The sequence below is a fragment of the Schistocerca americana genome, chromosome 11 (genome assembly GCF_021461395.2).
Source record: "Schistocerca americana isolate TAMUIC-IGC-003095 chromosome 11, iqSchAmer2.1, whole genome shotgun sequence".
NCBI classification, from domain to species: domain Eukaryota; kingdom Metazoa; phylum Arthropoda; class Insecta; order Orthoptera; family Acrididae; genus Schistocerca; species Schistocerca americana.
The window spans coordinates 196,614,287-196,637,841 of NC_060129.1; the positions used below are offsets into that span (position 1 = coordinate 196,614,287).

At 43.3% G+C, this 23,555-nt stretch overlaps 1 protein-coding gene across 3 annotated transcripts in view; it reads right to left on the reverse strand.

Moving 5' to 3' along the window:
• The window catches only part of LOC124553956, a 241,926-nt gene that overhangs the window by 42,742 nt on the left and 175,629 nt on the right, over positions 1 to 23,555 (reverse strand). For all 3 annotated transcript variants that reach the window (XM_047127970.1, XM_047127971.1, XM_047127969.1), the window contains 3 exons: positions 21,981 to 22,058; positions 15,164 to 15,256; positions 851 to 888 (listed from right to left, as the gene is read on the reverse strand). In XM_047127970.1, coding sequence (XP_046983926.1) covers positions 851 to 888; positions 15,164 to 15,256; positions 21,981 to 22,058 — 209 coding nt within the window. The remainder of the gene's footprint in view (positions 1 to 850; positions 889 to 15,163; positions 15,257 to 21,980; positions 22,059 to 23,555) is intronic.

The window sequence follows — 23,555 nt, forward strand, 5'->3', positions numbered from 1 at the left end:
AGTGCTTCACTGTGCGAATTCCCTCCTCATCGACCTCAAAAGGTCTTGCACAAATGGCATCCTTTAAAGGCCCAAACAAGTGGAATTCTGAGGGGGCCAGGTCAGGTGTGACCGCTGTGGATGGTCTCCCCAACAGCTGCAAATCGTGGAGCTCCGCCGAATTGCCTTCTGATAACCTCACCCTCCGTGCCCAGCGATTAACTGTACTCCTGTCGACAGCAGATGTTCTGTAGACTTTGCACATGCATTTGTGAATAAACCCCACAGTCCAGAATGAGATTTTCACTCTGCAGTGGAGCGTGTGCCGATATGAAACTTCCTGGCAGATTAAAGCTGTGTGCCGGACCGAGACTCGAACTCGGGACCTTTGCCTTTTGTGGGCAAGTGCTCTACCGACTGAGCTACCTAAGCACGTCTCACGCCCTGTCCTCACAGCTTTACTTCTGCCAGTACCTCGTCTCCTACCCTCCAAACATTACAGAAGCTCTCCTGCGTACCTTGCACTTGGCCCGCGTAAGGCAAAGTGTCCTGAGTTCGAGTCTTGGTCCGGCACACAGTTTTAATCTGCCAGGAAGTTTCACACCCCACAGTTTCTTTCTATGCAGTGAGAAATTCAATGACGGCACATTGCTTGTAACATACATCACCTACAGATGCCATTTTGAAACTGTACTACAGCTACACTATCTGTCGGAAACTTGTCGTGCTCATTCAGGAGACTTCAAATAATACATACGTAATGTTTCACATTTGTAGCATTGTTTTTCGCCGAGGAGAAAAAAATGCGATGCATTACTTTCTGGGCAATCTTAGAAAAATAAATGTGTCAGTAAAATAATAAAACTCTTACTCTGTAATATCTGAAAAGTGTCCTTCGGCGGCTGCCTCCTGGAACAAATGGAAGTGGTTTCAGATCACAAATTCAGTGAGACTTTACAGCAAACAAATAAAACTATACTTAAAGTTGTAGATTATTATTCCCCAAGATCCCTACGTGACACTAGGGATCAAAGCAGAAAAGAATGTACAGTGGAATCTCATTAGTACATTCCTCACTACCACGTGTTCCCGCAAAATATGTCCATTTTCGGAAGTCTGAATTCCAACTGCATTAAACAACCCTCCTCACTAAGCGCGTTCAAATTTGACGGTGTTTTTCAGTGCTGGCAACTGTGCACATCGCAAGTTACAGTAGAAATGAACAATTTACATGCAGAAGTACAATACACTGCTACAGCTCGTATAGGTCAGCAGTAGCTCCGACAACTTACAACGTACCGACAAGTGCCAATCGTAGATAGAAGCAATGTTGTTGTGGCCGAACATAAATGATAAACCAAAGTCAATTCAGTGGCTGGTCTTTCTTTGTTTGTGTGCCATGTACTGGAATTCAGTGTTCGATTAGCTCTCCGTGCACGATTTTGTTTTTGTGTGTCGAACAGTGTACTGATACACCGTGGATAAGAAGATAGAGGGGCAATAACTGGATAAAAATCCACACACGAAGTCTGTTAAAAATAAAACTGACTCAAACGGAAATTAAATATCCAAGTCTTTTAGATCCACTCCTAAAATATAGGTTCATATTCTGCCTAGAGGCTATGCTCTCATGTCAAGTGACGTTCCTGCATTCCGACTGGCTGACGGCTTAAGTGTGCACGGATATCACCAAAGTCACTATAATTAAAATATTTTTGCTTCTTGTATACTAATACACAATTTTGAATTTCTGCGTGTGATGTTCCAAACATATTCTCACAAAGGCGCATTTACAATTATAACTTATTGATATAGGACATCCGAAAGTGTGGTTATGTGGTTGCATATTATCCCACGTGTGCTACTCTTAGCTACGCATTTTGACTGCTGAAAAAAAAAAAATCAAATCATTACCAAATTATGTATTTTTCGGCAATATGTTTTCCTGTTAATGACATTCAAAATCTGTGGTCCTTATAAAATGTATTAACAAGATTCCACTGTATATTGTAAACTGTTAAACTATGTAAACCACACACAATACAATACATCAACTGCTTATTATGTTAAAGGGGGTAGGACGTCAAACGGGCCGACTTTGAGAAGGAGAGGCACCACAGGACATATTAATTTGTACTGTTTATACTTTTACAAATAAATTCATAAAACTTTGTCAGCAAGACCAGGAAGGATTCAGGATTCCCACTCATAGCAGTGGAAGTTCAAAAATACGAAAAAATAATATTTTTAAAATGTGAAATTTCATGATTTTTTTTTTTTCAATTACTGTTGGCTGCATTTGTTGTTGTAGGTACATTTTTCTTCATAAGTAAGAGAGATTCTTCGATGAATTTTGCACATCTTACAAACCATACTTACAGGTGTATGAAACTCTAGAATTTATTTAATCTACGGAAAAATGAATTTTAACAGATTTGGGAAATTCTAGAGTTTCATACACCTGTAAGTACGGTTTGTATGCTGTACAAAATTCATCGGAGAATCTGTCTTAATTATGAAGAAAAGTGTACCTACAGCAACAAATGCAGCCAATACCAAGTGAAAAAATGATGAAATTTCATATGTAAAAAATTGTTTTATTATGTTTTTGAACTTCCTCTGCTATGAGTGTGAATCCTGAATCCTTCCTGGTCATGCTGACAAAGTTTTATGAATGTATTTGTAAAAGTATAGACAGTGTAAATTAAAATGTCCTGTGGTGCCTCTCCTGCTCCAAGTCGGCCCGTTTCACGTCCTACCCCCCCTTAACAGACTTCATATCTCTTTTTACACATTCTCAAAATATCATGTCATGTCATGTCATGTCATGTCATGTCACCACCACCACCACCACCACTAACAACAATTGTTATTTGCTAGTTGGTGACATTTCCTTGTTGGAGAGGTGCACATTTCCATTTCAATATCACTTTATTTGGTCTTTTTATTTTGCACACTGGCTAAATACACAATGCAGGTAGACTAGGTGAGGGGTGCATTTTGTCAGGTGAGGTGGGAGAAGAGTGAAAGAACGCAGGACAGAGAAAGGGAGGATTAGGTCAGGGCAGCTGACAGTTCAGAAAAAGCCAACAGGCATGAGAGACCAGAATGCAGGAGAGAGATCCAGAAGGTGCACAGGACAGGAATGTGTGACAGGTTACTGGAGCTGACTAGTTTGTGCAGCACGTATCCCTGTCGATGTAAATTGGGAGGGGTCGATAGAACTGACAAAGGGGGACTGTTACGAAGAGAGAGTGGGTGCACAGGGTTATAGGAGATCGAGGCCAGGAGAAGCACAGGAATGAAGATACGTTGCGAGGATACTTCCACGTGTATCGTTCAGAAAAGATGGTGCTCCGGGGGAGTGGGGAGATCCATCTGGCACAGGATGTGAAGCAGCTATTGAAATCAAGCATGTTACGGTCAGCAGAATATTCCAACACTGGACAGTCAACTCTGCCTATGCCACAGTTTGGCGGTGCCATTCACTCGAGTGGACCGTTGGCTGGTGGTTGTGTAAAATTCTGTGCTGAAATTCCAGCAGATCTGGTATATGACCTGGCTGCTTCCAAAGGTGAGAGCCTCCGATGGGCTCGGATAAGCCGGTGACGGGATAGGAGAAAGTTCCGAAGGCCGGATTAATCGGACAGGTCTCGCTCCTGGGTCTTCCACAGAGATATAATCCGTGCGGCAAGGGGTCGGAAACGGGTGTGGCATAGGGACGGACCAGGATGTCACATAGGTCGGGAGTGTCAGGAAGGACTGGGAGGCAATGTCGCTCGTATCTTTGCCCCTCGTATCCGGGCTCGGTGATAGATAGCGGAAGTCCTCGCAAAGCACACGGTTCAGTTGCTCCAGTTTGGGATGACACTGGGTGATTAGGAGGACTGTTCATTTGAGCTGATCGGGAGTGCTGTGACATACAGAGGTGTGTCAGGATATGGCACTGAAAATGCGTCCGAGGAGTAGGTTTGGGAGAAAGTGCCTGTCTGTGAAGGTATCGTCAAAGAACTCGAACCAGACACGGGGTCTGGGAGACTAGAAGGGTTTCCTCTATGTGGTGTGGCCCACAAATTAATACAAAAGACGAAGCTTTAGCAGGTTATCTGGTATCTTAATTACTTATCGAAGGCACGAGTATAAATAATTGATAAATATAAATAATTGATAAAAATTTGTGTCAGGCTGGGACTAAAAACCAATTTCCTGGCTTTCACCATCAGTTGCCTGAAGTATTATGCTATTTGAACACAGCATCAGGCCTGACAAAAACTTTAACTGCCACCGGTTTTAAATCTCACCATATCCGTCCAGTAGTCAAATCCTCCGCAGACCGAGCAGGTCATGTGGGCAGCTGCCCCGCCGTACGGACGTGCATAAATGTCTGTCATCAGAACTGAGATATTTTCCTGGTGTGGCCCGGGCCGTTTGCCACCGAGTTAGACGTCGCCTCCACAGCATCTGGGGGCACCGACCTCACCAACAGGCACCGCGCCTGTCGCAGCAGAGGGCACTGTCAGCAGGGCAATATTTTCCTACGCCACGCCCGCACAGCGCCGTGCTGATATCTGTCTGCACCGGCTGTTAAGACCACCCCTAGACTGTGCCTCACGCCTCTAGTCGGCAGTACCGACATTTCCTTCCAGCCGCATCGGCAGTTCGGTCCCGGTGCTAAAGTCGGAAGTACCTGCAATTTCATCTCGGTGCTCCACACCAGAAGACCCAGCCCAGGTCCCAGTTGTCCTCACCAGCAATACACCAGCTGTCGTACGCCAAGCACCGGCCCAGTAACATCTCAGGTCTTTGAGCCGCTGCTTACTACACCTCTGGGGATCGTTTTGGGATGTCGAAGACAACATTGAAGGGGAGACATTTCTGTTGTATTTAGTTGTGTGGATATTTATCCGAGGACATTATAAGTGAGCTTCATTTTGTTAACAAACAGCTATATCTTAAAAATGTCTTCGATCACTCCTCAGTATAAGGATGCTCCAAAATAGGAACACCAGACTAGCACATACAATGCAGGACTCTGAGTTACTCTACTGTGTTGGAAATACGGAGTGTTTCAAAATGAATTTCCCAATTTCAAAATCCCACATTTATTAATAAAAACATACTTCATACCTGGGATAAACTGCAAAATACAAAATCTTAAATATTCTAGCTTTGCCATTACAAGTGCTTTGCGTGTCCACAGCAGCAGCAGCAGCAGCAGCAGCAGCAGCAGCAGCAGCACGAACAACATCTAGACAATAGCTACATTTGTCATATATTTTACGCAATGTATCTGCTTTTACGGAAGTTATGGCGGTTGTTACTCTGTTCTTCACTCCTTCCACATCATGAGGTAAAGGAGAGATGAACACACATTCCTTCAAATAACCTCACAAGAAAAAAAATCAAACGGGGTCACGCCTGGCGATCTTTGATGCCGAGAAAGCCGGGCAGCGTCTCAGGGGTCCCGTGCACCCTAGGCGTGTCATTGAGAAAATGACGTACAATGTTGTGCCGGAGTGGTGGAGCTTCATCCTGTTGGAAAATGAAGTCATCAGATTCCTCCTGAAGTTGTGGGAAAAGCCACTTCTGCAACAAATTGAGACAGCTCATTCCAGTCACTGTGTTTTACTTCAAAAGGAAGGGACCGTACTATTTTCCATGAGAAATGGCACAAAAATGTTCGGTTTAAGAGTGTCTCCTTCAAGGTCAATAATACGTGCACGTCATGTCGGTTTACATTACCGCTAACAGTGATGTAATCGACGAAGATGCGAGTACATTAAATCTAACCGACGTAACATTCAGAAACCACTGACAGTGTAAGTTCGAGAGTCAGCTCTGGCGGCGTGCTCAGATAACCTGATGTTTACAGCAACCACTTGTGTAAAGCAGAAAAATCCCGGTTCGACACAAATCTTCACGAGTCGCAACACTTTTATTACACTCGAGTTGCGCATTGTTAGTCATTCCTCACTGGTATCACTTCATACCTTTGTAACTTGATAGATTTTTCCCCTTACTACCTACACCCATTTCATTTCATATCAGTACAACTGTTATCATGAAGGTCTGCTGATGACTGACATGACAAAGAAATACTATTATTTCAGCATAAGACTGTTTAGCTCATACAAAAACAGAGTGCAGGTTTATGTCCAACATGTTGAAAAATTGTGTTTTCCTATTCACTGAAAGAATAATACCTCCTGCGTACTCATCTCTGTTGTAGAATTTTAGGACACTTTTTTGCTCGCGTATCATGTCGTTTCTGGAAACCCAGAATCTACTCTGTAGGAATCAACACGGACTCCGGAAACAGTGATAGTGTGACACCCAACTCACTTTATCTGTTCATGAGACCCAGAAAATATTAGATACAGGCTCCCAGGTAGATGCCATTTTCCTCGACTTCCGGAAGGCGTTCGATACAGTTCCGTACTGTTGTCTGATAAACAAAGTAAGAGCCTACGGAATATCAGACCAGCTGTGTGGCTGGATTGAAGAGTTTTTAGCAAACAGAACACAGCATGTTGTTCTCAATGGAGATCCGTCTACAGACGTTAATGTAACCTCTGGCATGCCACAGGGGAGTGTTATGGGACCATTGCTTTTCACAATATATACAAATGACCTAGTAGACAGTGTCGGAAGTTCCGTGCGGCTTTTCGCAGATGATGCTGTAGTATACAGAGAAGTTGCAGCATTAGAAAATTGCAGCGAAATGCAGGAAGATCTGCAGTGGATAGGCACTTGGTGCAGGGAGTGGCAACTGACCCTTAACATAGACAAATGTAATGTATTGCAAATACATAGAAAGAAGGATCCTTTATTGTACAATTATATGATAGCGGAACAAACACTGGTAGCAGTTACTTCTGTAAAATATCTGGGAGTATGCGTGCGGAACGATTTGAAGTGGAATGATCATATAAAATTAATTGTTGGTAAGGTGGGTACCAGGTTGAAATTCATTGGGAGAGTCCATCAACAAAGGAGGTGGCTTACAGAACACTCGTTCGACCTATACTTGAGTATTGCTCATCAGTGTGGGATCCGTACCAGATCGGGTTGACGGAGGAGACAGAGAAGATCCAAAGAAGAGTGGCGCGTTTCGTCACAGGTTTATTTGGTAAGCGTGATAGCGTTACGGAGATGTTTAGCAAACTCGAGTGGCAGACTCTGCAAGAGAGGCGCTCTGCGTCGCGGTGTAGCTTGCTCGCCAGGTTTCGAGAGGGTGCGTTTCTGGATGAGGTATCGAATATATTGCTTCCCCCTACTTATACCTCCTGAGGAGATCACGAATGTAAAATTAGAGACATTCGAGCGCGCACGGAGGCTTTCCGGCAGTTGTTCTTCCCACGAACCATACGCAACTGGAACAAGAAAGTGAGGTAATGACAGTGGCACGTAAAGTGCCCTCTGCCACACACCGTTGGGTGGCTTGCGGAGTATAGATGTAGATGCAGATGTAGAAATGAAGCCGTAAAGCTATCCACATGCTCTAAGACCCTCAGGGTACAGTGCAGCTGTGACTTCCACAGAGGGCACTTGGCCACGACTGCAGAGCAGCACTGCTCACTCCACAACATAACAGATTATTTCTGCAAACGCTTCAGAAGTCTATGCCACTGATGCACCTACAGTAGGGTGAAACCTGAGCCAACATAATCCCACGAAATCTGGACCCTGTGTCTACTTTCAATAACGGCAAGTCGGCTGTACACTGTCGAGTTTGCCTCACTAAATATATACGTTAAAACCTCCGAGCCGTGGCGGGGTTGCCGGCGTCGCCTTTCGAAGTCCTGACACCACTGGGTCGATCTGTCATTTCGTGTCCTTCTGGATCGAGGCCAGTAAGATCTCTGTTCGAGGTGGTCTACAGGGGACTCGGTGTGTCGTGGAGTGGAGTTGGGGAGTGACAGCAGAGCGCGGTTTCGACCCGCGGCCTCTGGGTCACGGGCCCGGCACACTTCCACACCCTGTCCCCCGTTGGTCTCGGTGGCCTCATGACAGAGGGACACCACACGACAGTTCGAGCTAGTGTGCCAGGAATTTGACATCCGATGCCAGCAAACCTGCCACAGCTCAACCACGTTTTAACGTCCCTGAATTTTATGTTTTCCCGCTTGTTTGTTGGTACCGACAGGAGTCCTGTTTTCTCAGTTCAATCCTTTCCTATCATTAATGATTCCACATTCCAACATTCCCAGCATTTTAAGTTTTTTTTGACATTACAACAACCTTTAATATAATTTTTTATACAGATTACCGCCAAACGTTAGCGTCGAAACAAAGCAGGAGACAAGGACTGTACTCAAAGTTATTGATCCCGTAACGTAGCGATAATGTGGAAAGAGAGATTTTCATTGACAGCATGTTGGGTCACAGCCAAGTATATTACACACTTGCAGTGTTCGGAAGTGTAGGAAAGTATGCCAAGTCACAGCCTTAACGATAATCCCGATCGGGGGTAGTAACTAACTGCAATCTTCTTTCTCCTCACTGTATTGTATTATAAGAGCTTTAATTTAATTTCACAGCCATTCATTTTTTTTTAAATACTACTTTTGAAGATGCCATCTTTAAAATGAACTTTCACAAATCGCCATTAGTTCTGCGCAAAATACATTACTCCGTACTAAGCGCGCAGTAATAGCTTGGTACGACCCGATGTCAGATGTAAACATACCTCCTCAGGATGCTCTGTAACGTGACGACATTCACGAACCTGTTTCTCACCCAGGATATTCCTGAACAGAGTGACCTCCTCCTCAACAACAAGCTGTAGGTTTCACGCCTATTCTCTGTCTATGAAGACTGCCAACTTAAGTGTGTTAACCAATATTGTGTTATTAGAGCTAATTGCTGTTAGAAAGAAACAAAAACAGTTAATTATTTCAGATTTTTTTTAAATCTGTAAAATTTAAACTATTTTAATTTTATACACATCAATAAAAGTTTTGCATCATCCCGGTTCCCAGAACTCGGCAAGATAGACGTTGACTCTGGATATTGTATCACAGACACAGTCCCTTTGACTGTTCAGAGATGTCACTAAACCCGCCCAAAGATGTAAACAACCGTGCACGAGCAACACCTATTAGACGGAGGGGGTCCGACAGCCGATCAGTTCCAGTCATTGCACCAAGGAGGAGGTAAACGGCTCGTGTTGTCTGTAGTTCAACCGTGCATGGACGGTCAATACCGTTGTTTGATCATGTCTGCTTTGTTGCTTTGTACCAGGAAGGGCTCTCAACAAGGTAAGTGAACCAAAGCGATATTGTTTTAACATGGAGGAGATACAGAGAGAGACAGGAACTGTCGATGACATGCCTCGTTCAGGCCGCCGATAGGCTACTACTGCAATGGATGACAGCTACCTAAGGATTCTGGCTCGGAGAAATCCTGACAGCAACGGCACCATGTTGAATTATGCTTTTCGTGCAGCCACAGGATGTCGTGTTATGACAAACTATGCACAATAGGCTGCACAATGTGCAACTTCACTCCTGACATCCGTGGCAAGGTCCATCTTTGCAACCACAACACCATGCAGTGCAGTACAGATGGGCCCAACAACATGCCCAATGGACCGCTCAGGATTGGCATCACGTTCTCTTCACCGATGAGCGTCGCAAATGCCTTCAACCGGACAATCATCAGAGATGTGTCTGGAAGCAACCCAGTCAGGCTGAACGCCTTAGACACACTGTCCAGTGAGTGCAGCAAGGTGGAGGTTCCCTGCTGCTTTGAAGTGACATTATGTGGGGCCGACGTACGCCCCAAGTGGTAATGGAAGGCGCCATAACAGCTGCACAATATGCGAGTGCCATCGTCCGACCAATAGTGCAGCCGTGTCGGCAGCATATTGGCGAGGCATTCGTCTTTGAGGACGAAAATTCGTGTCCCTGTCCTGCATATCTTGTGAGTGACTTCCTTCAGGATAACAACACTGCTCGACAAGAGTGGCCAACATGTTCTCCAGACACGAATCCTATCAAACAAGGCTGGGATAGACTGAAAAGGGCTGTTTATGGACGACGTGACCCACCAACCACTGAGGGATCTACACCGAATCGCCATTGAGGAGTGGGACAATCTGGACCGACAGTGCGTCTACGAACTTGTGGACAGTATGCCACGACAAATAGAGGCATGCAGCAAAGCAAGATGACATCCTACTGGGTATTAGAGGCACCGGTGCGTACAGCAATCTGGACCACCACCTCTGAAGGTCTCGCTGTGTGGTGGTACAACATGCAATGTGTGGTTTTCATGAGCAATAAAATGGGTGGAAATGATGTTTATGGTGATCTCTATTCCAATTTTCTGTACAGGTTCCAGAACACTCTGAACCAAGGTGGGCAAATTTTTTTTTGATGTGCGTACATTGTGAACAATATGAAGAGAATGACAGTACGAGTAATTCATTAATTTTTGCTTGTTGTCTTTCCTACGATTTCCTGTCTTTTAAACTTTTTTGGGACAGTCTGCTGCAAAGTGTGAAAAGGGGTTGTTACTGTATCTGTTGGCTTTCTTTTGAATACTGCTACATCTGCTGCACACATCGCAATATGGAAGTTGGCACTGGAGTGTAAATAGTCAATCTCTTGACACTACGTAGCATGTCACAGAGTAAGGATAGAAGAGTGAAACAAAAGACAGTGCCCTCTAGCAGTTCTGCTTCTCGTCCAGGACGCACTGACATTGTGTCAAGACAGGCCATAAACAGTTTAGATTAGAGGTTGTAAGGGATCTGTGATCCCACGAGCACAGATATTAATACCCGACACCCAGGTCGATAGCAGACAGGAGTCGATTGTGGAGCACTGCAGGAGGCAGTGAGACGAGTGTCGAGTGAGCAGCAGTAAGACGGGCAAGAATGCCGGTCAAGCCGAATACGGTGGCAATGGCGAATGTGCCGAGTGAGGAGTAAATTGTAAATTCACCGGAATGTGACAAATGAGCACGTGTCCTTATCGTCGTGGGGTTGACCCTCTTCGATACCAATTCGCGAGTGATATAAAACCAAAAGTGACAAGTGCCGAATTACGTGTTTCACGTCAACCGCGTCGGCCGGCAACAACCGTGGATTGCAGTGAGGATTGTTGTGAATGTTAACTGTCATCATTGCGTGTGACGAAGTACTTAAAATCAGGAACCAATAAAAGATATAACCGTAATTAGATGTGTAAGGTGAAGGTAGCAACTGCCTCAGAACTTGTGTGTTAGTGGAAATACATATCAGTTTGTATATTGCAACCTTTGTGGCCTACAATAATAGAAAAACTTTCAATCATCAACTATTCCATCTCAGAACAGCCGCATTCGGTTGAAATACCCTCAAAACTACAGCAGAAAAACCGATGGCCTTTCATCCATTGAGCACACGGTCATCTATTCATAGTAATCAACTGTTTGGCGGCTTCAATAAATCACATAAAACCCAATAGATGGCATAATGGGGGTGTTTCAAGATGCACGCTCCACAGCACATTATGGGCATAAACCCCCCCCCCCTCCCCCCTCTCACCCTACAGCTGATAGATAGGAGTGGCAGCTGTGTGATGAATTTAGGGAGAGCCTCAATGAGCAGACAGGTACCGATATCAGACATTTGGCTTATGACACACTGGGGTATTACAGTCACTGCTAGGATGTTAGCTGTGAGGAGGAGATGAAAGGAAAAGATGGGCAAGCCTCGTCTGTGAACATGGGAACCACTCTTTTAGGCCTCTGCTCTTGTTCTTCTGGAGGTTATAGCCACACAGAACAGACGTGTAAAATACCTGTACTGTATTTTTGTAAATACTATACCCCAAGCACCATCTGAACAATTTTTTCCTCTGTAAAAGTGTATATTCTTTGTGTAGAGCTTTCATTTTAATTTTTCTCCTTTCTTCCATGCAATGGTTGGGATGTCGTTTTGAGACTTCCCAGTATTCTAGGACAGACTTTGATAACTGTGTCGTCTGTCCTCGTATCGTTATGTGATTTGCCTCTCGGGACTAGTACAGCGTGGTAAGAAAGACTCGCAGTGTTTCTTTTCACAGCATTGTTTTACCAGCGGCTTCTCTTTCAAAGGGAACACGCTCTGTCTGTTCTCAACTTGCTTTAAACAGATGAATTCTGCCTACGATAACCACTCGCCTCAAAGTTTTTTCGGTGATCGGGAGAGTAGCAACATAATCACACACTTGGGATCCAAAATGTTATCACCATCTCCTTAATAGCTCTTTAATAATAAGTGAAACCAAAAGCTGTACTGTAATCCGACATCGGTTATCAAAAACGTGCTACCAGTTTCGAGGCCAAAAAGTGTGATCTTCAGGCTCAGAGTGTAATCTGACATCGTGACAAAGACCGACAGAATCCTCAAATGGAAACAGTACAACTTATTGAGCATGTTACGCCAGCACATGCAACCAATAGAGTCGAGTGTAGCAGGGCCAAAATCGACTGAATTCCGTATCTTTGTAGCAGTAACGAGCCCACCAAAGGTCGGACTACAACTGGGAGTTCCAGTTGTCTGCCCGTCGGTGGGCTCGTTATTGCTACAAAGATACGGAATTCAGTCAATTTTGGCGCACCGACGGGCAGACAACTGAAACTCCCAGTTGTAGTCCGACCTTTGGTGGGCTCGTTACTGCTACAAAGATACGGAATTCAGTCGATTTTGGCACCTCTACACTCGACTTCGTCAACTGCATACGATGACGTAACACGCCTAATAACTACAGGCTGGAGGTTTATCGGGATCGGGGCTGGCACAGAAATAGTGTGCCAGATATGTCCCATACCGTTCAGGTCAAGCAAATTTGGTGGCCAAGACAACGCGAGTTCACTATCAAGTTCTACAAATTACTGTAGCACGGTTCTGGCCACGTAACACGGGCAGTTATCCTGTCGGGAGATGCCGTCGTCGTCTGAGAAGACGTCGAGCGTGAAAGAATGCAGGTGGCATCGATAATGTTCACAGCTATAATGGTCCACAGCAGTCTACTACTGTACCCTCTTAGCCCGTGACTGTGGGTCCGCACACATTTCAAGCAGCCGTTCTCTTCACTAGCAGAGTAGCCGGACACTATTATCGACCTGGAGTAACGAAGACCGCTTAACACATTTCCATCGCTCTGTGGTCCAATCGGACACTGTACTCTATCGTCAGATTTGCTGGAGAGCTCCACCTACCTCTGAGCTCACGGTCTGTGACGGGCGTAGACATCCGATACCTCGTTTCCTACTGATTGTTTCACTGTACTTCAACCATTTTCCGTCCCTGCTCACAACAGTAGTACACGAAAATCTCACTGGCTTTGCAGTTTCTGTGATGCCAGTCTTAACAATTGGACCTTTATCTTTCCTTCTCATCCTGTCCGGAAAGTCTCCACTAACCCGCAGTTCTCAGGGAATTTTCTGAACTCTATTCCCTTTCCTAAACCTCACCAGTCCTCTTCCTTCACCCCTCTTCCTTCCCCTTCAAGCCTTCTACCAGAAGAAGCAGCCACTGGTTCCAGAAGCTTGTAAACTGTAGTACCTTTTACTCGTGTGTTCTCCTGCCACTGACTGGTGAGTAGATTTTTTCTCTCTCCAGTCACATTACACTGACCTTTACCAAAGTCGCTTATGTACGTGGAACTCCCCATTGCGAGCCATATCGTCATTAGAATGATTCCCCATTCGTCTCTGCTCTGCTTGCTTACTTTCCTTACCACATTACGTGATCACAAAACCCTCAGGCTGCATTCAGTCTCTCAGAGATCTGAGATCAAAATGTTCTGGCTCATTGGTGAATTATCTCTGGTCGATACTGAGAGATAACAGCATGTGCACTTGGGGCTAAAAGTTTTTATGGTGGCTCAGGCTTCTGAAGTCTGCATAGGGGAGACCATTTCCAGGAACATCAATTCAGACACTGAGGCAAACAATGACACCAACACTGGTGTTTTCTGAGCAACAAAGAACTATCTCGTGTCACACTGAGGATCTTTTCTTCTCTAAATAATTTGGATAGTCTCAAGAGCTAAAGAGAAAGAGAGAGAGAGGGGGGGAGAGAGAGGGAGACGGAGAGAATGTGTGTGTGTGTGTGTGTGTGTGTGTGTGTGTGTGTGTGTGTGTGTGCGCGCGCGCGTGCATCCACATCAATGGTGATGTTGAACACACAGTTGAATCTTCAAGTGAGGGTAGGTTCGTTGCGAGCACTCTGTTTGCCTCTTCCAAGCTGTTGTGACAGTCCCTTCAGTGTTGATGTCTGTACAATGCTTTAGGTCCTGGATGTACGGCTTCACCCTCTTTCACTGTTCTCACCATTCGTTCTTTTTGAAGTGTTCTTCACATTCATTAATCCTTCCCCAAACCACATTTCTCCGAGTTCTTTAAGGAAATCTTCATATAATCACTGCAAGAAACAATGGCATTGCTCAAACTGAGTGTGTAATCTTCTATTTTACTGAGAATTCTTTAAGAAACATCACAGGTTTTGATGATAAATAACTATTTCCACAAAAGGACCCCCACTTCTTAAATGTTTAACAGATTGAAGAGTTTATACAATATATGAGAGCAGTTTATGTAAAACACTGACACCATCTCGATTGATTCCTCCTCTCCTTTAACAAGGAAAAAGCCACTCTGAGGTCGGGTGGCGATGCTCGCTACTGTCGGGCAGTCCGCTTTGGGCAGATGCTCTACTGGACAACTTTCTCGACTGGGAGCTCTCACACAATACACATATTCAATTGGGAATCTTCAGGACTTTAGAAACGAGGATCATCTTGTACTAGTGACCTTTCTTAGAGGTTGTTCACAAACCTCAGATTCGGTTCAACAGCCACCCAGCCCCTTGCAGTGTTGATCTTGCATGTACAAGCCTGTACTATTTTAGTGTTTAAGAGAAAAAAAAAACACATTCCTCGCTAACACAATATTCCACAGCTCCACACAGTTGCCACTGAAGCACGCCCAAAACTTAAGGTTGTCGAGGTTTAGTGGCTCCCGACAGTTCACAGCTCCGAAGACTGAGTCTTCGAAACATTTAATTGCTGAGCCCGTCCCTTTTAATTGGCATGCTTGTCACTTTAAACTACCCAGGATGCAAGTGTATTATCAGACGCTATGCACACAGTAAACATTATCTCTACAACTACAATTCTACGAGGATTCTGGTACGAATGTGGAAACTTACCTTATTGTCAGTCGCATCTACTTCCAAATCGAAGTCTGGATCTTCTTTAATACAGACACTGCACCCTGAGACTTCTAATGGATCATCAAGAACCTGGAATAATGAAAAACATTGTTAACAGAAGCTACAAGCACACATTCCCTTACAGTATTAAGACTCGGACTTCAAGGAATGGAAGGAGATATGGAGAAAAAATACAAAGCCTGATTCACTTTTGTAAATGGGAAAATTTTGCATCTTCTATGAGCAGCCAGTTTCTTTGACTAAAACCTTTTTAATGCACTTAAGCCATCCTCAAATGGAATGTGGAAGGCAACAGGGTGTAGCGTAACACTGTTTATTTGTGAGAACGATCTACATTCCACTGAAGATGCTCGTGCTGGTGAAAGATGATTCTGTCTTTTATAAACATTTTATGTAGTGTGAAAAATCTACTGTGGGCACCCCGATCTGATCTGCGAAGGTAGCGGATAGACAGTAACAAAACACAGTAGTGGCAAGGCGTGAAGTTGTGAGCACGGTAACACTTGCTGGAAATGGGCATTTATTCCTAGACATTGCCCCTTGGAGGTGTCATGAACATCTCAGAGAAGACAGACATACTACAATGTAAACACTCAAGACAAACGTTGACTGTAAATCTTAAATCTTACACTGAATTCAGTGTGGTCAGGCATACTGAACAGCAGATCATCATTGAAGACATGTTCATCATTCAGTAACTGTAAACAGTGAGACACATTCTTACCCTGGCTGGAGACAAAGCCGAGAAGTTCACGCACAGCTGTGGTATGAAGAATATGGACTGCGAGCAAAATGAAAAGGCGACCGTATTTGAAGAAGAACTGTAAAAGGTAACTTAGACCCCATCAAACTGACAGATAAGGCACATAGTGTTCCCTATTCGTGGTGTTACTGAAGTCGCCATGCATGCACACAGAAAAAGGGAAACACCGCGCAGGACATGAATTGGAACATTATACATTATTTAACAATGTGACACTTGGTGATGTGAATTATATACATGCATAACAAGCCAACAATTTCCTTAACGTACAGTGAACGCTGAATGTCTAGCTAGCATTCATTAATTTCTTTCAAAATTGACTGGTAATACTTCAGCTGCACATCAATGTGTGCTTGTTATATTTCTGCTACTTCAAACAATGGAAAACACAGGGTGGAATAATGACAATATTATGAAAAGGCAAGACTGCTAACCACCATATAGTTGAAACGTTGGGTCACAGGCAGACAGAACACAAAGACTGCTAAACAAGTAAGCTATCAGCCAAAAAGCCTTCTGAATTTAAAAAAACCCGACAACAACAACAACAACACACACACACACACACACACACACACACACACACACTATTATTATTATTATTTTCGATTATTCCCTTTTGAGAGAGCGATTGAACTAGAGTAGTCATGATTTCTTCTTCTTTCTTCGTTCTTCCAAAATTCTCATCATACATTCACTCTGTTCTCTCTTGCGTTCTTCTGACTATCTTTTTCCCATTCTGTTCTCCATATGTTCTTGTTTAAGTGTGTGTTTCTGTATGATGTTTCTAAACTGTTCTCTATTGTATATGTTGTCTTGTGTGATCCCCACTTCTCTAATGTCTTCTTCTGCTACAGTGATCCACTTTATCTTTTTTTTTGCTCTTGTTTACTATCTCAAAGATTTGCCTTGTGAGCCTGCTTTTATTCATCCTGCTGATATGTCCATAAAATTTTATCCTTCTCTTTCTAATGGTGTCGATTATTGTTTCTATGTCTTTGTAAATCTCTGTAGTTGGCCTCTTCATCCAAATTCCTCCCCGAAACACTGGTCCATATATTTCCCTCAGAATTTTTCTTTTCTGCTTTTCAATCTCTCTGATCTTAGTGTGATCACGAATCACTGTAGTTTCTGCAGCATAAAGTGCTTCTGGTAGGACTACTGTCTTGTAATGCCTTAGTTTTGCACTGACAGAAATAGATTTCTTATTATAGTGATTCCACGTGAGCTTATATGCTTTTTGTAATCTGGAGATTTTACCTTTATTGGCTATCGAGTTTAGTCCTGATGGTTGGATTATCTCTCCCAGATATCTGAAGTAGGCAACTTGTGCCACTTTCCCGTATCGAGTAGTAATGGGGAGATTATTTACAGGTTTGTTGCCGAGGCCAGACTGTGAGCGAGGAGAAGTAATCTGGGTGGTGGGGGTATGGAGGAGGGTGGGGTGCGGAGGGAGAGGGATAGCAGGATAGGGGAGGGGGTGTAGTGTAACTGACTACCGAAACTACCGACACCACCGGCTGGCGAGGTGTGCGGTGCCGTCAATCAACTTTAAGGAGAAAGTGATCTTTAACTACGTAAACATAAAATGGAACATTATTATTTTGTTACAAAACTGTTAATATGACGACAATAATGAGATATATTGCCACAGAACTATATTATAAACACTTTTCATTTTTCATACTATGTTTTTCATATATGTATACGTGCGATGTGTAAAATATCGATATACAACCGAGGTTGGCAGTACTGCACAGTTTGTAAGCTCTGTGAACAGGAGCCGGTTGTTGGCGGGTGTAGAGACAATGGGCAGTTGGTGTCGAGACGTCTTTTAGTACGCATGCTTTGAGAAGATCAAGGGTAGAGGGAACGAAATGATGTATTGGAAAAGCTGTTACATTGAAAATTATTGAATATCGTCACGATCAGCATTTATAAAATAAAAGTTGGACGTTTAACTATGTGTCAGTTCTCGAGCAGCAAAGTACACACCCTGGACCTCAAATTGATTTAACAAACAGCGGATGGCGAGATTTGTCACCGGACGACGAGCGTGCAACAACGACCATTAAAGGTCAGAAAGTTATATTACTCTAAATTGAAATTGTGATGATACCTATCTTTCTCCATGTCTTCAACCCCGTATGTACTCTGTTGTTAGAGTGAAACAGCGTGACGGGGACTGGTGGTCGACTAGGCACACCGGGGAGATCACACAGGTTTAAAATGATAATTTGTAGCTTAATATACTGCTACTGATAATTAATATTTGTCCCTCGGAGAAAGAGGTGCATTACAGGGGACAGTAAAGTTCCGATTGTGGGAGCCAAGGTGGGAGAGGGCAGGGCAGCTAGGTGCAGTCGGCAGGTTAGACAGAGGGTGCAGGCGTGCCGAAGGGGAAGGAAAGAAGTAAAAAGATTGTTTGAGCACTGATGGAATAGAAGGCTGTGTAATGCTGGATGGCAACAGGGAAGGGGATATGTGAGCGAAGGACACTGAGTAACAAAGGCTGAGGCCGGCAGGTATGTAGGATATATTGCAGGGAGAATTCCCATCTGCACAATTCAGAAAAGCTGGTGTCGGTGGGAAGGATCGGTACGGCACAGCCTGTGAAGCGGTCATCGAAATGAAGGATGCCGTTTTGGGCAGCGTGTTCAGCAACAGGGTGGTCCATTCGTTTCTCGGCCACAGTTTGTCGGTGGCCACTCGTGCGGGCAGACAGCTTGTTGTTTGTCGTGTCCACATAGACTGCAGCTCAGTGGTTGCAGCTTAGCTTGTAGGTAACATGACTTGATTTCACAGGTAGCCCTGCCTTTAATGGGATAGGTGGTGTTAGTGACTGGACTGGAGTAGGTGGTGGCGGGAAGAAGTGTGGGGCAAGTCTCGCACCGAAGTCTATCGCAGGGATACGAATCGTGAGGCAAGACGTTTGATAGTCCAGTACTTCAAAACCTCTGATCATACACATTCTTTACTTTACTTGTGGCACGGGCCTTATCGACCGTACGCCTGCTCTGTTGCCCTCCTGATGCACGTGGCGAATCATTAGCAGCTACTATTTTTCCTGTCGTAATTATTAAAACAGAACTTTCAGATCAGTCATTCTAAAGACCGAACTTTGTGATCTACCCCTCAAGGGATTCCTTGTCAGTCCTACAGGTATGAGGACAGTGGAGTACCAGTTTGGAAGCGTTCGGTCAACTGGTTTACGCGGCAGTGGAAGACATTCCACGAGATCAAGTGGTTTGTGGTGTAGCACATTCCACTTCCCTGAATGCAAGTACGTGCGGCCGGCCGGGGTGGCCCAGCAGTTCTAGGCACTTCAGTCCGGAACCGCGCGACCGCTACGGTCGCAGGTTCGAATCCTGCCTCGGGCACGGATGTGTGTGATGTCCTTAGGTTAGTTAGGTTTAAGTAGTTCTAAGCTCTAGGGGACTGATGACCTTAGAAGTTAAGTCCGATAGTGGGAAAAAAAAAGTACGTGCGGCTCGCTCACCCGTCTGACAACTGCGGAACCCTGCAGCAGACGTGGCTGCCAAGGGACGTGGCATGCAACAATAAGCTGTAACGTCACGTGCGTCACATGCCGCACGCCGTGCCGGGAAGTCTGACTAGCGTGACAGCATGCGCAGGCACGGTTGGGCCGTTACGATAAGGACATTATAATGGCTGCCCGCACACAACGTCTGGCCGCTTCGGCGGATGAAACCATTCCCCAGTAAAACAAAGGGTAGCCAGGAGATTTTTAATTATCATGTCGAAAAAATACGTTACATTACCAATTTTTGTTCCTTCGCTGGTCCATGTCTGCAATACAGTATTTATCTCCATCTACATCTATACGACTACTACGCAATCCACTTCCACACTATTTCTCTACCGATCCACTCTCTAACAGTGTGGGGGGGAAACGAACACCTGAATATTTTTGTGCGAGCTCTGATTTCTCTTATTTTGGTATGATGACCATTTCTCCCTACCGTATACAGGCCGGCGTGAATAAAAAATTTCCAAATTCAGAGGAGAAAGTTGGAGATCCACATTTCGCGACACGATCCAGCCAATGTAAACCGCCACCCCGACTTACGTATCGTATTGCGACACTCTCCCCCCAGTTTTGCGATAGTGTTAAACGAGCTGCCCTTCTTCGAACTTTTTAATACTTACTTTACTTTACATGTAGCAAGGGCCTTATCGACCATACGCCTGCTCTATGAGCCTCTTCCACTTCTGACTGTCCAATGCACTGTTTGTCCAGTTGCTGCTGCTGTTCATCATAGTTGTGTCCTCCAGAATGTTATCCCGCCATCTGATTCTGGGTCTCCCTCTTCCTTTCGTTCCTTCTATTGTTCTGCTGAATGCCATTCTAGGTAGTCTATTCTCTGTCATACTTGCTATATGGCCTGCCCAATTCAACCTCCTCCTCTCGAGCACTTCGATGATGTTAAAGTGTTTGTACAGCCCTCTTAATTCTTCACTTCTTCTTATTCTCCATTCCATGTTATTTTCGTTCTAAACAGGCCCAAAAATTTTCCTCAGTACTTTTCTTTTGAATGTTAACAGTTACTCATCACCTTCCTTTCTAAATATTAATGTTTCACATCCATATAACATCACAGGTATAATGCTCGATCTATATAAGCAGATTTTGAAGTTACTGCTAAGTGATCTTTTTCTTAGAATTTTGATGAAACTGTGTGTCTTGTTTGCTTTTGATAAATGAGCATCTATTTCTATATCTGTTCTGTTGTTATTATTAAAAAGACTTCCTAGGTAATTGAAGTGGTCAACAGTTTTGAAATTGAATCCATCTACAGTCAGAGGTGCATCTTTTCTGGTTTTCTTAATTATGGGCAGGTATTCTGTCTTTTCTTCATTAATATGTAATCCTGTTTTCTCAGCAATTTTACAGTAATTTTGCATTATTCTGATTAATTCTCTTTTGGAACTACTTATTAGTGCTACATCATTTGCATACGCAAGTCTTGTAATGTTCACATCCTGTAGCTGGATCCCTTGTGGACCGGTTTTAGAAAATTCTCTATCGATCTTCTATAGGACAAGGTTAAATGGCATCCCCTTGCCTCAGTCCAGGGTACACCTTAAAATCTTCAGTTTCTCCTACCGGTGTCTTTCTGAGACATAAAATTTCATCTAGGTGGTGGCGGGAAGAAGTGTGGGACAGGTATTGCACCTAGGTCTATCGCAGGGATACAAATTGTGAGACAAGGAGTTTGATACTCCAGTAATTCAAAACCTTTGATCATACACATTCTTACAGAAGATATTTTCGAATGTATAATGAAATACTTAAGATCTCCACAATGAAATGATGTGTCCTCTGTATCAACTTCTTATACACTTCCAGAAACAGAAAACTATTACTCCACCCAACTTACTGAATACACAGACTTAATAGTTTTTCTGGGTTCACCATGTCAGGATTTAACGACCTAGCAACAAGAAGGTAACAGAGTTTGTAGAAGGGGAATCACTCACTATACTTCCACCAAACACAAATGTCAATGTTTTTCAAGCAGCAACTTGGCCGAAGTCAAAACGAGCATGGTCTTAAGAAAAATAAACTTGACGATTATCCCATCTTTCACAAACTGACAGTTAACACCTTAGCTTACCTGTTAATATTGTTTGCTTTACAATAAATATAATTAGACGGATAATATTCACAATAACCACAAGACTCCACCATACTCATACAATTGCCATCAATATGGTATACAAGGTGGGGAGTGTCACAGACTGTTGTATTTAGGTGTGGTTGCGTATGTCAGGGTGTGTAGTTACATTAGAGAAACAGCAGAAATGTTAAAACAAAAAATGGGTCTGTTGACGTTACATTGTTTTTTGTGCATCATCACTACAAAGGGAGATTTTAATACTGACATCCCATAATATCTATTATTGTAATATCATCAATGATCAGATAATTTCCACAATACCGATGTCCACTTATTTCACAAGAACAAGCAAAGAATTACAAGAACTTGGCATACAGCCGTTACGTACCTCTTTCTTAACGATCTGTGGATCACAAATGGAAAGTGGATCATCTTCCATTGGTGGATCATCAGTAAGTGCACCAGTCTGCAACAATCCAATGGGAAAAATTAAACAAAATTAAATGCAATCATTGTAATTCTAAAGGTAATGTACACGGTGATTCCGCAAAACAGTAAAGTGAATAAATAATTAAGTAGTGCTTAGAAAAAATGTTTTTATGCCACTTAATAATAAAAAAATATGCCTTATATATATAAAGTAAATTTATTTGTTGGAGATGACATTTTGTAGATGAGCTCTATTTTTGTGCAAACATTCCTGTAGTCTCTATGAGAAACTGAGCATGACTGAGTATTTTTGCAACTGCTTCTCAGATCTTTGCTTTCAATTCTTTTGTTTTAACACGTGGTCTATGATATGCTTTGTTGTTAAGGTGCCTTCACAAGAAGAAATCGCACAATGACTGTTTGTGGGAGCTGGAAAGCCATGGAATGTCACAGTTTCTTGAAATTATCTGGTTGCCACACAAGTGGCATACAACAGCCATCGATATATGTGCTTTTTGTAGCTTTGTTTTGTCTCACAAAATCCAGCCATCTTCACAATTTGTGGAAATGTCCGTAGCTTCTGTGCACCAGAGGTTTAGAACACAGTGACGTACAGATTCCGATGCGACTGTAGTTGAAAAGCTACATTATGGACAGGTAGACAATTTAAGAAAATTCTTTCTAGAACAAGCAGAAACTAGCAAAATACACAAGGCAATCACTTGTATAAATACATCGGCTACACGACTGCAATTTCATAACCACTTCTACAACCCTTTAGATCACATAACATCAACAGATACGAAGAAAGTAAATTGGAAAAAGAAAACACTTCATGGCAAGCACCCGTATCATCTAACACAGCCACACATCGATCAAGACGCATCCAACACATGGCTAAGAAAAGGCAGTATATACAGTGAGACAGAAAGATTCATGATTGCAATACAGGATCAAACAATAAACACCAGGTATTATAGCAAGCATATTATTAAAGATCCCAATACCACAACGGATAAATGCAGACTTTGTAAACAACAAATAGAAACAGTAGATCACATACAAGCGGATGTACAATACTAGCAAATACAGAATACCCCAGAAGACATGACAATGTCGCAAAAATAATACATCAACAGCTTGCCTTACAACATAAACTTTTAAAAACAACACGTTCCTACATACAAGTATACACCACAAAATGTACTGGAGAATGATGAATACAAATTATACTGGAACAGAACCATTATAACAGATAAAACAACGCCACATAGCAAACCTGACATCATACTCACCAATAAAAAGAAGAAATTAACACAACTAATTGAAATATCCATACCCAATACAACAAATATACAGAAGAAAACAGGAGAAAAAATTGAAAAATACATCCAACTGGCTGAGGAAGTCAAAGACATGTGGCATCAGGATAAAGTTGACATTATAACAATTATACTATCAACTACAGGAGTCATACCACACAATATCCACCAGTACATCAATGCAATACAGCTACATCCAAACATATATATAC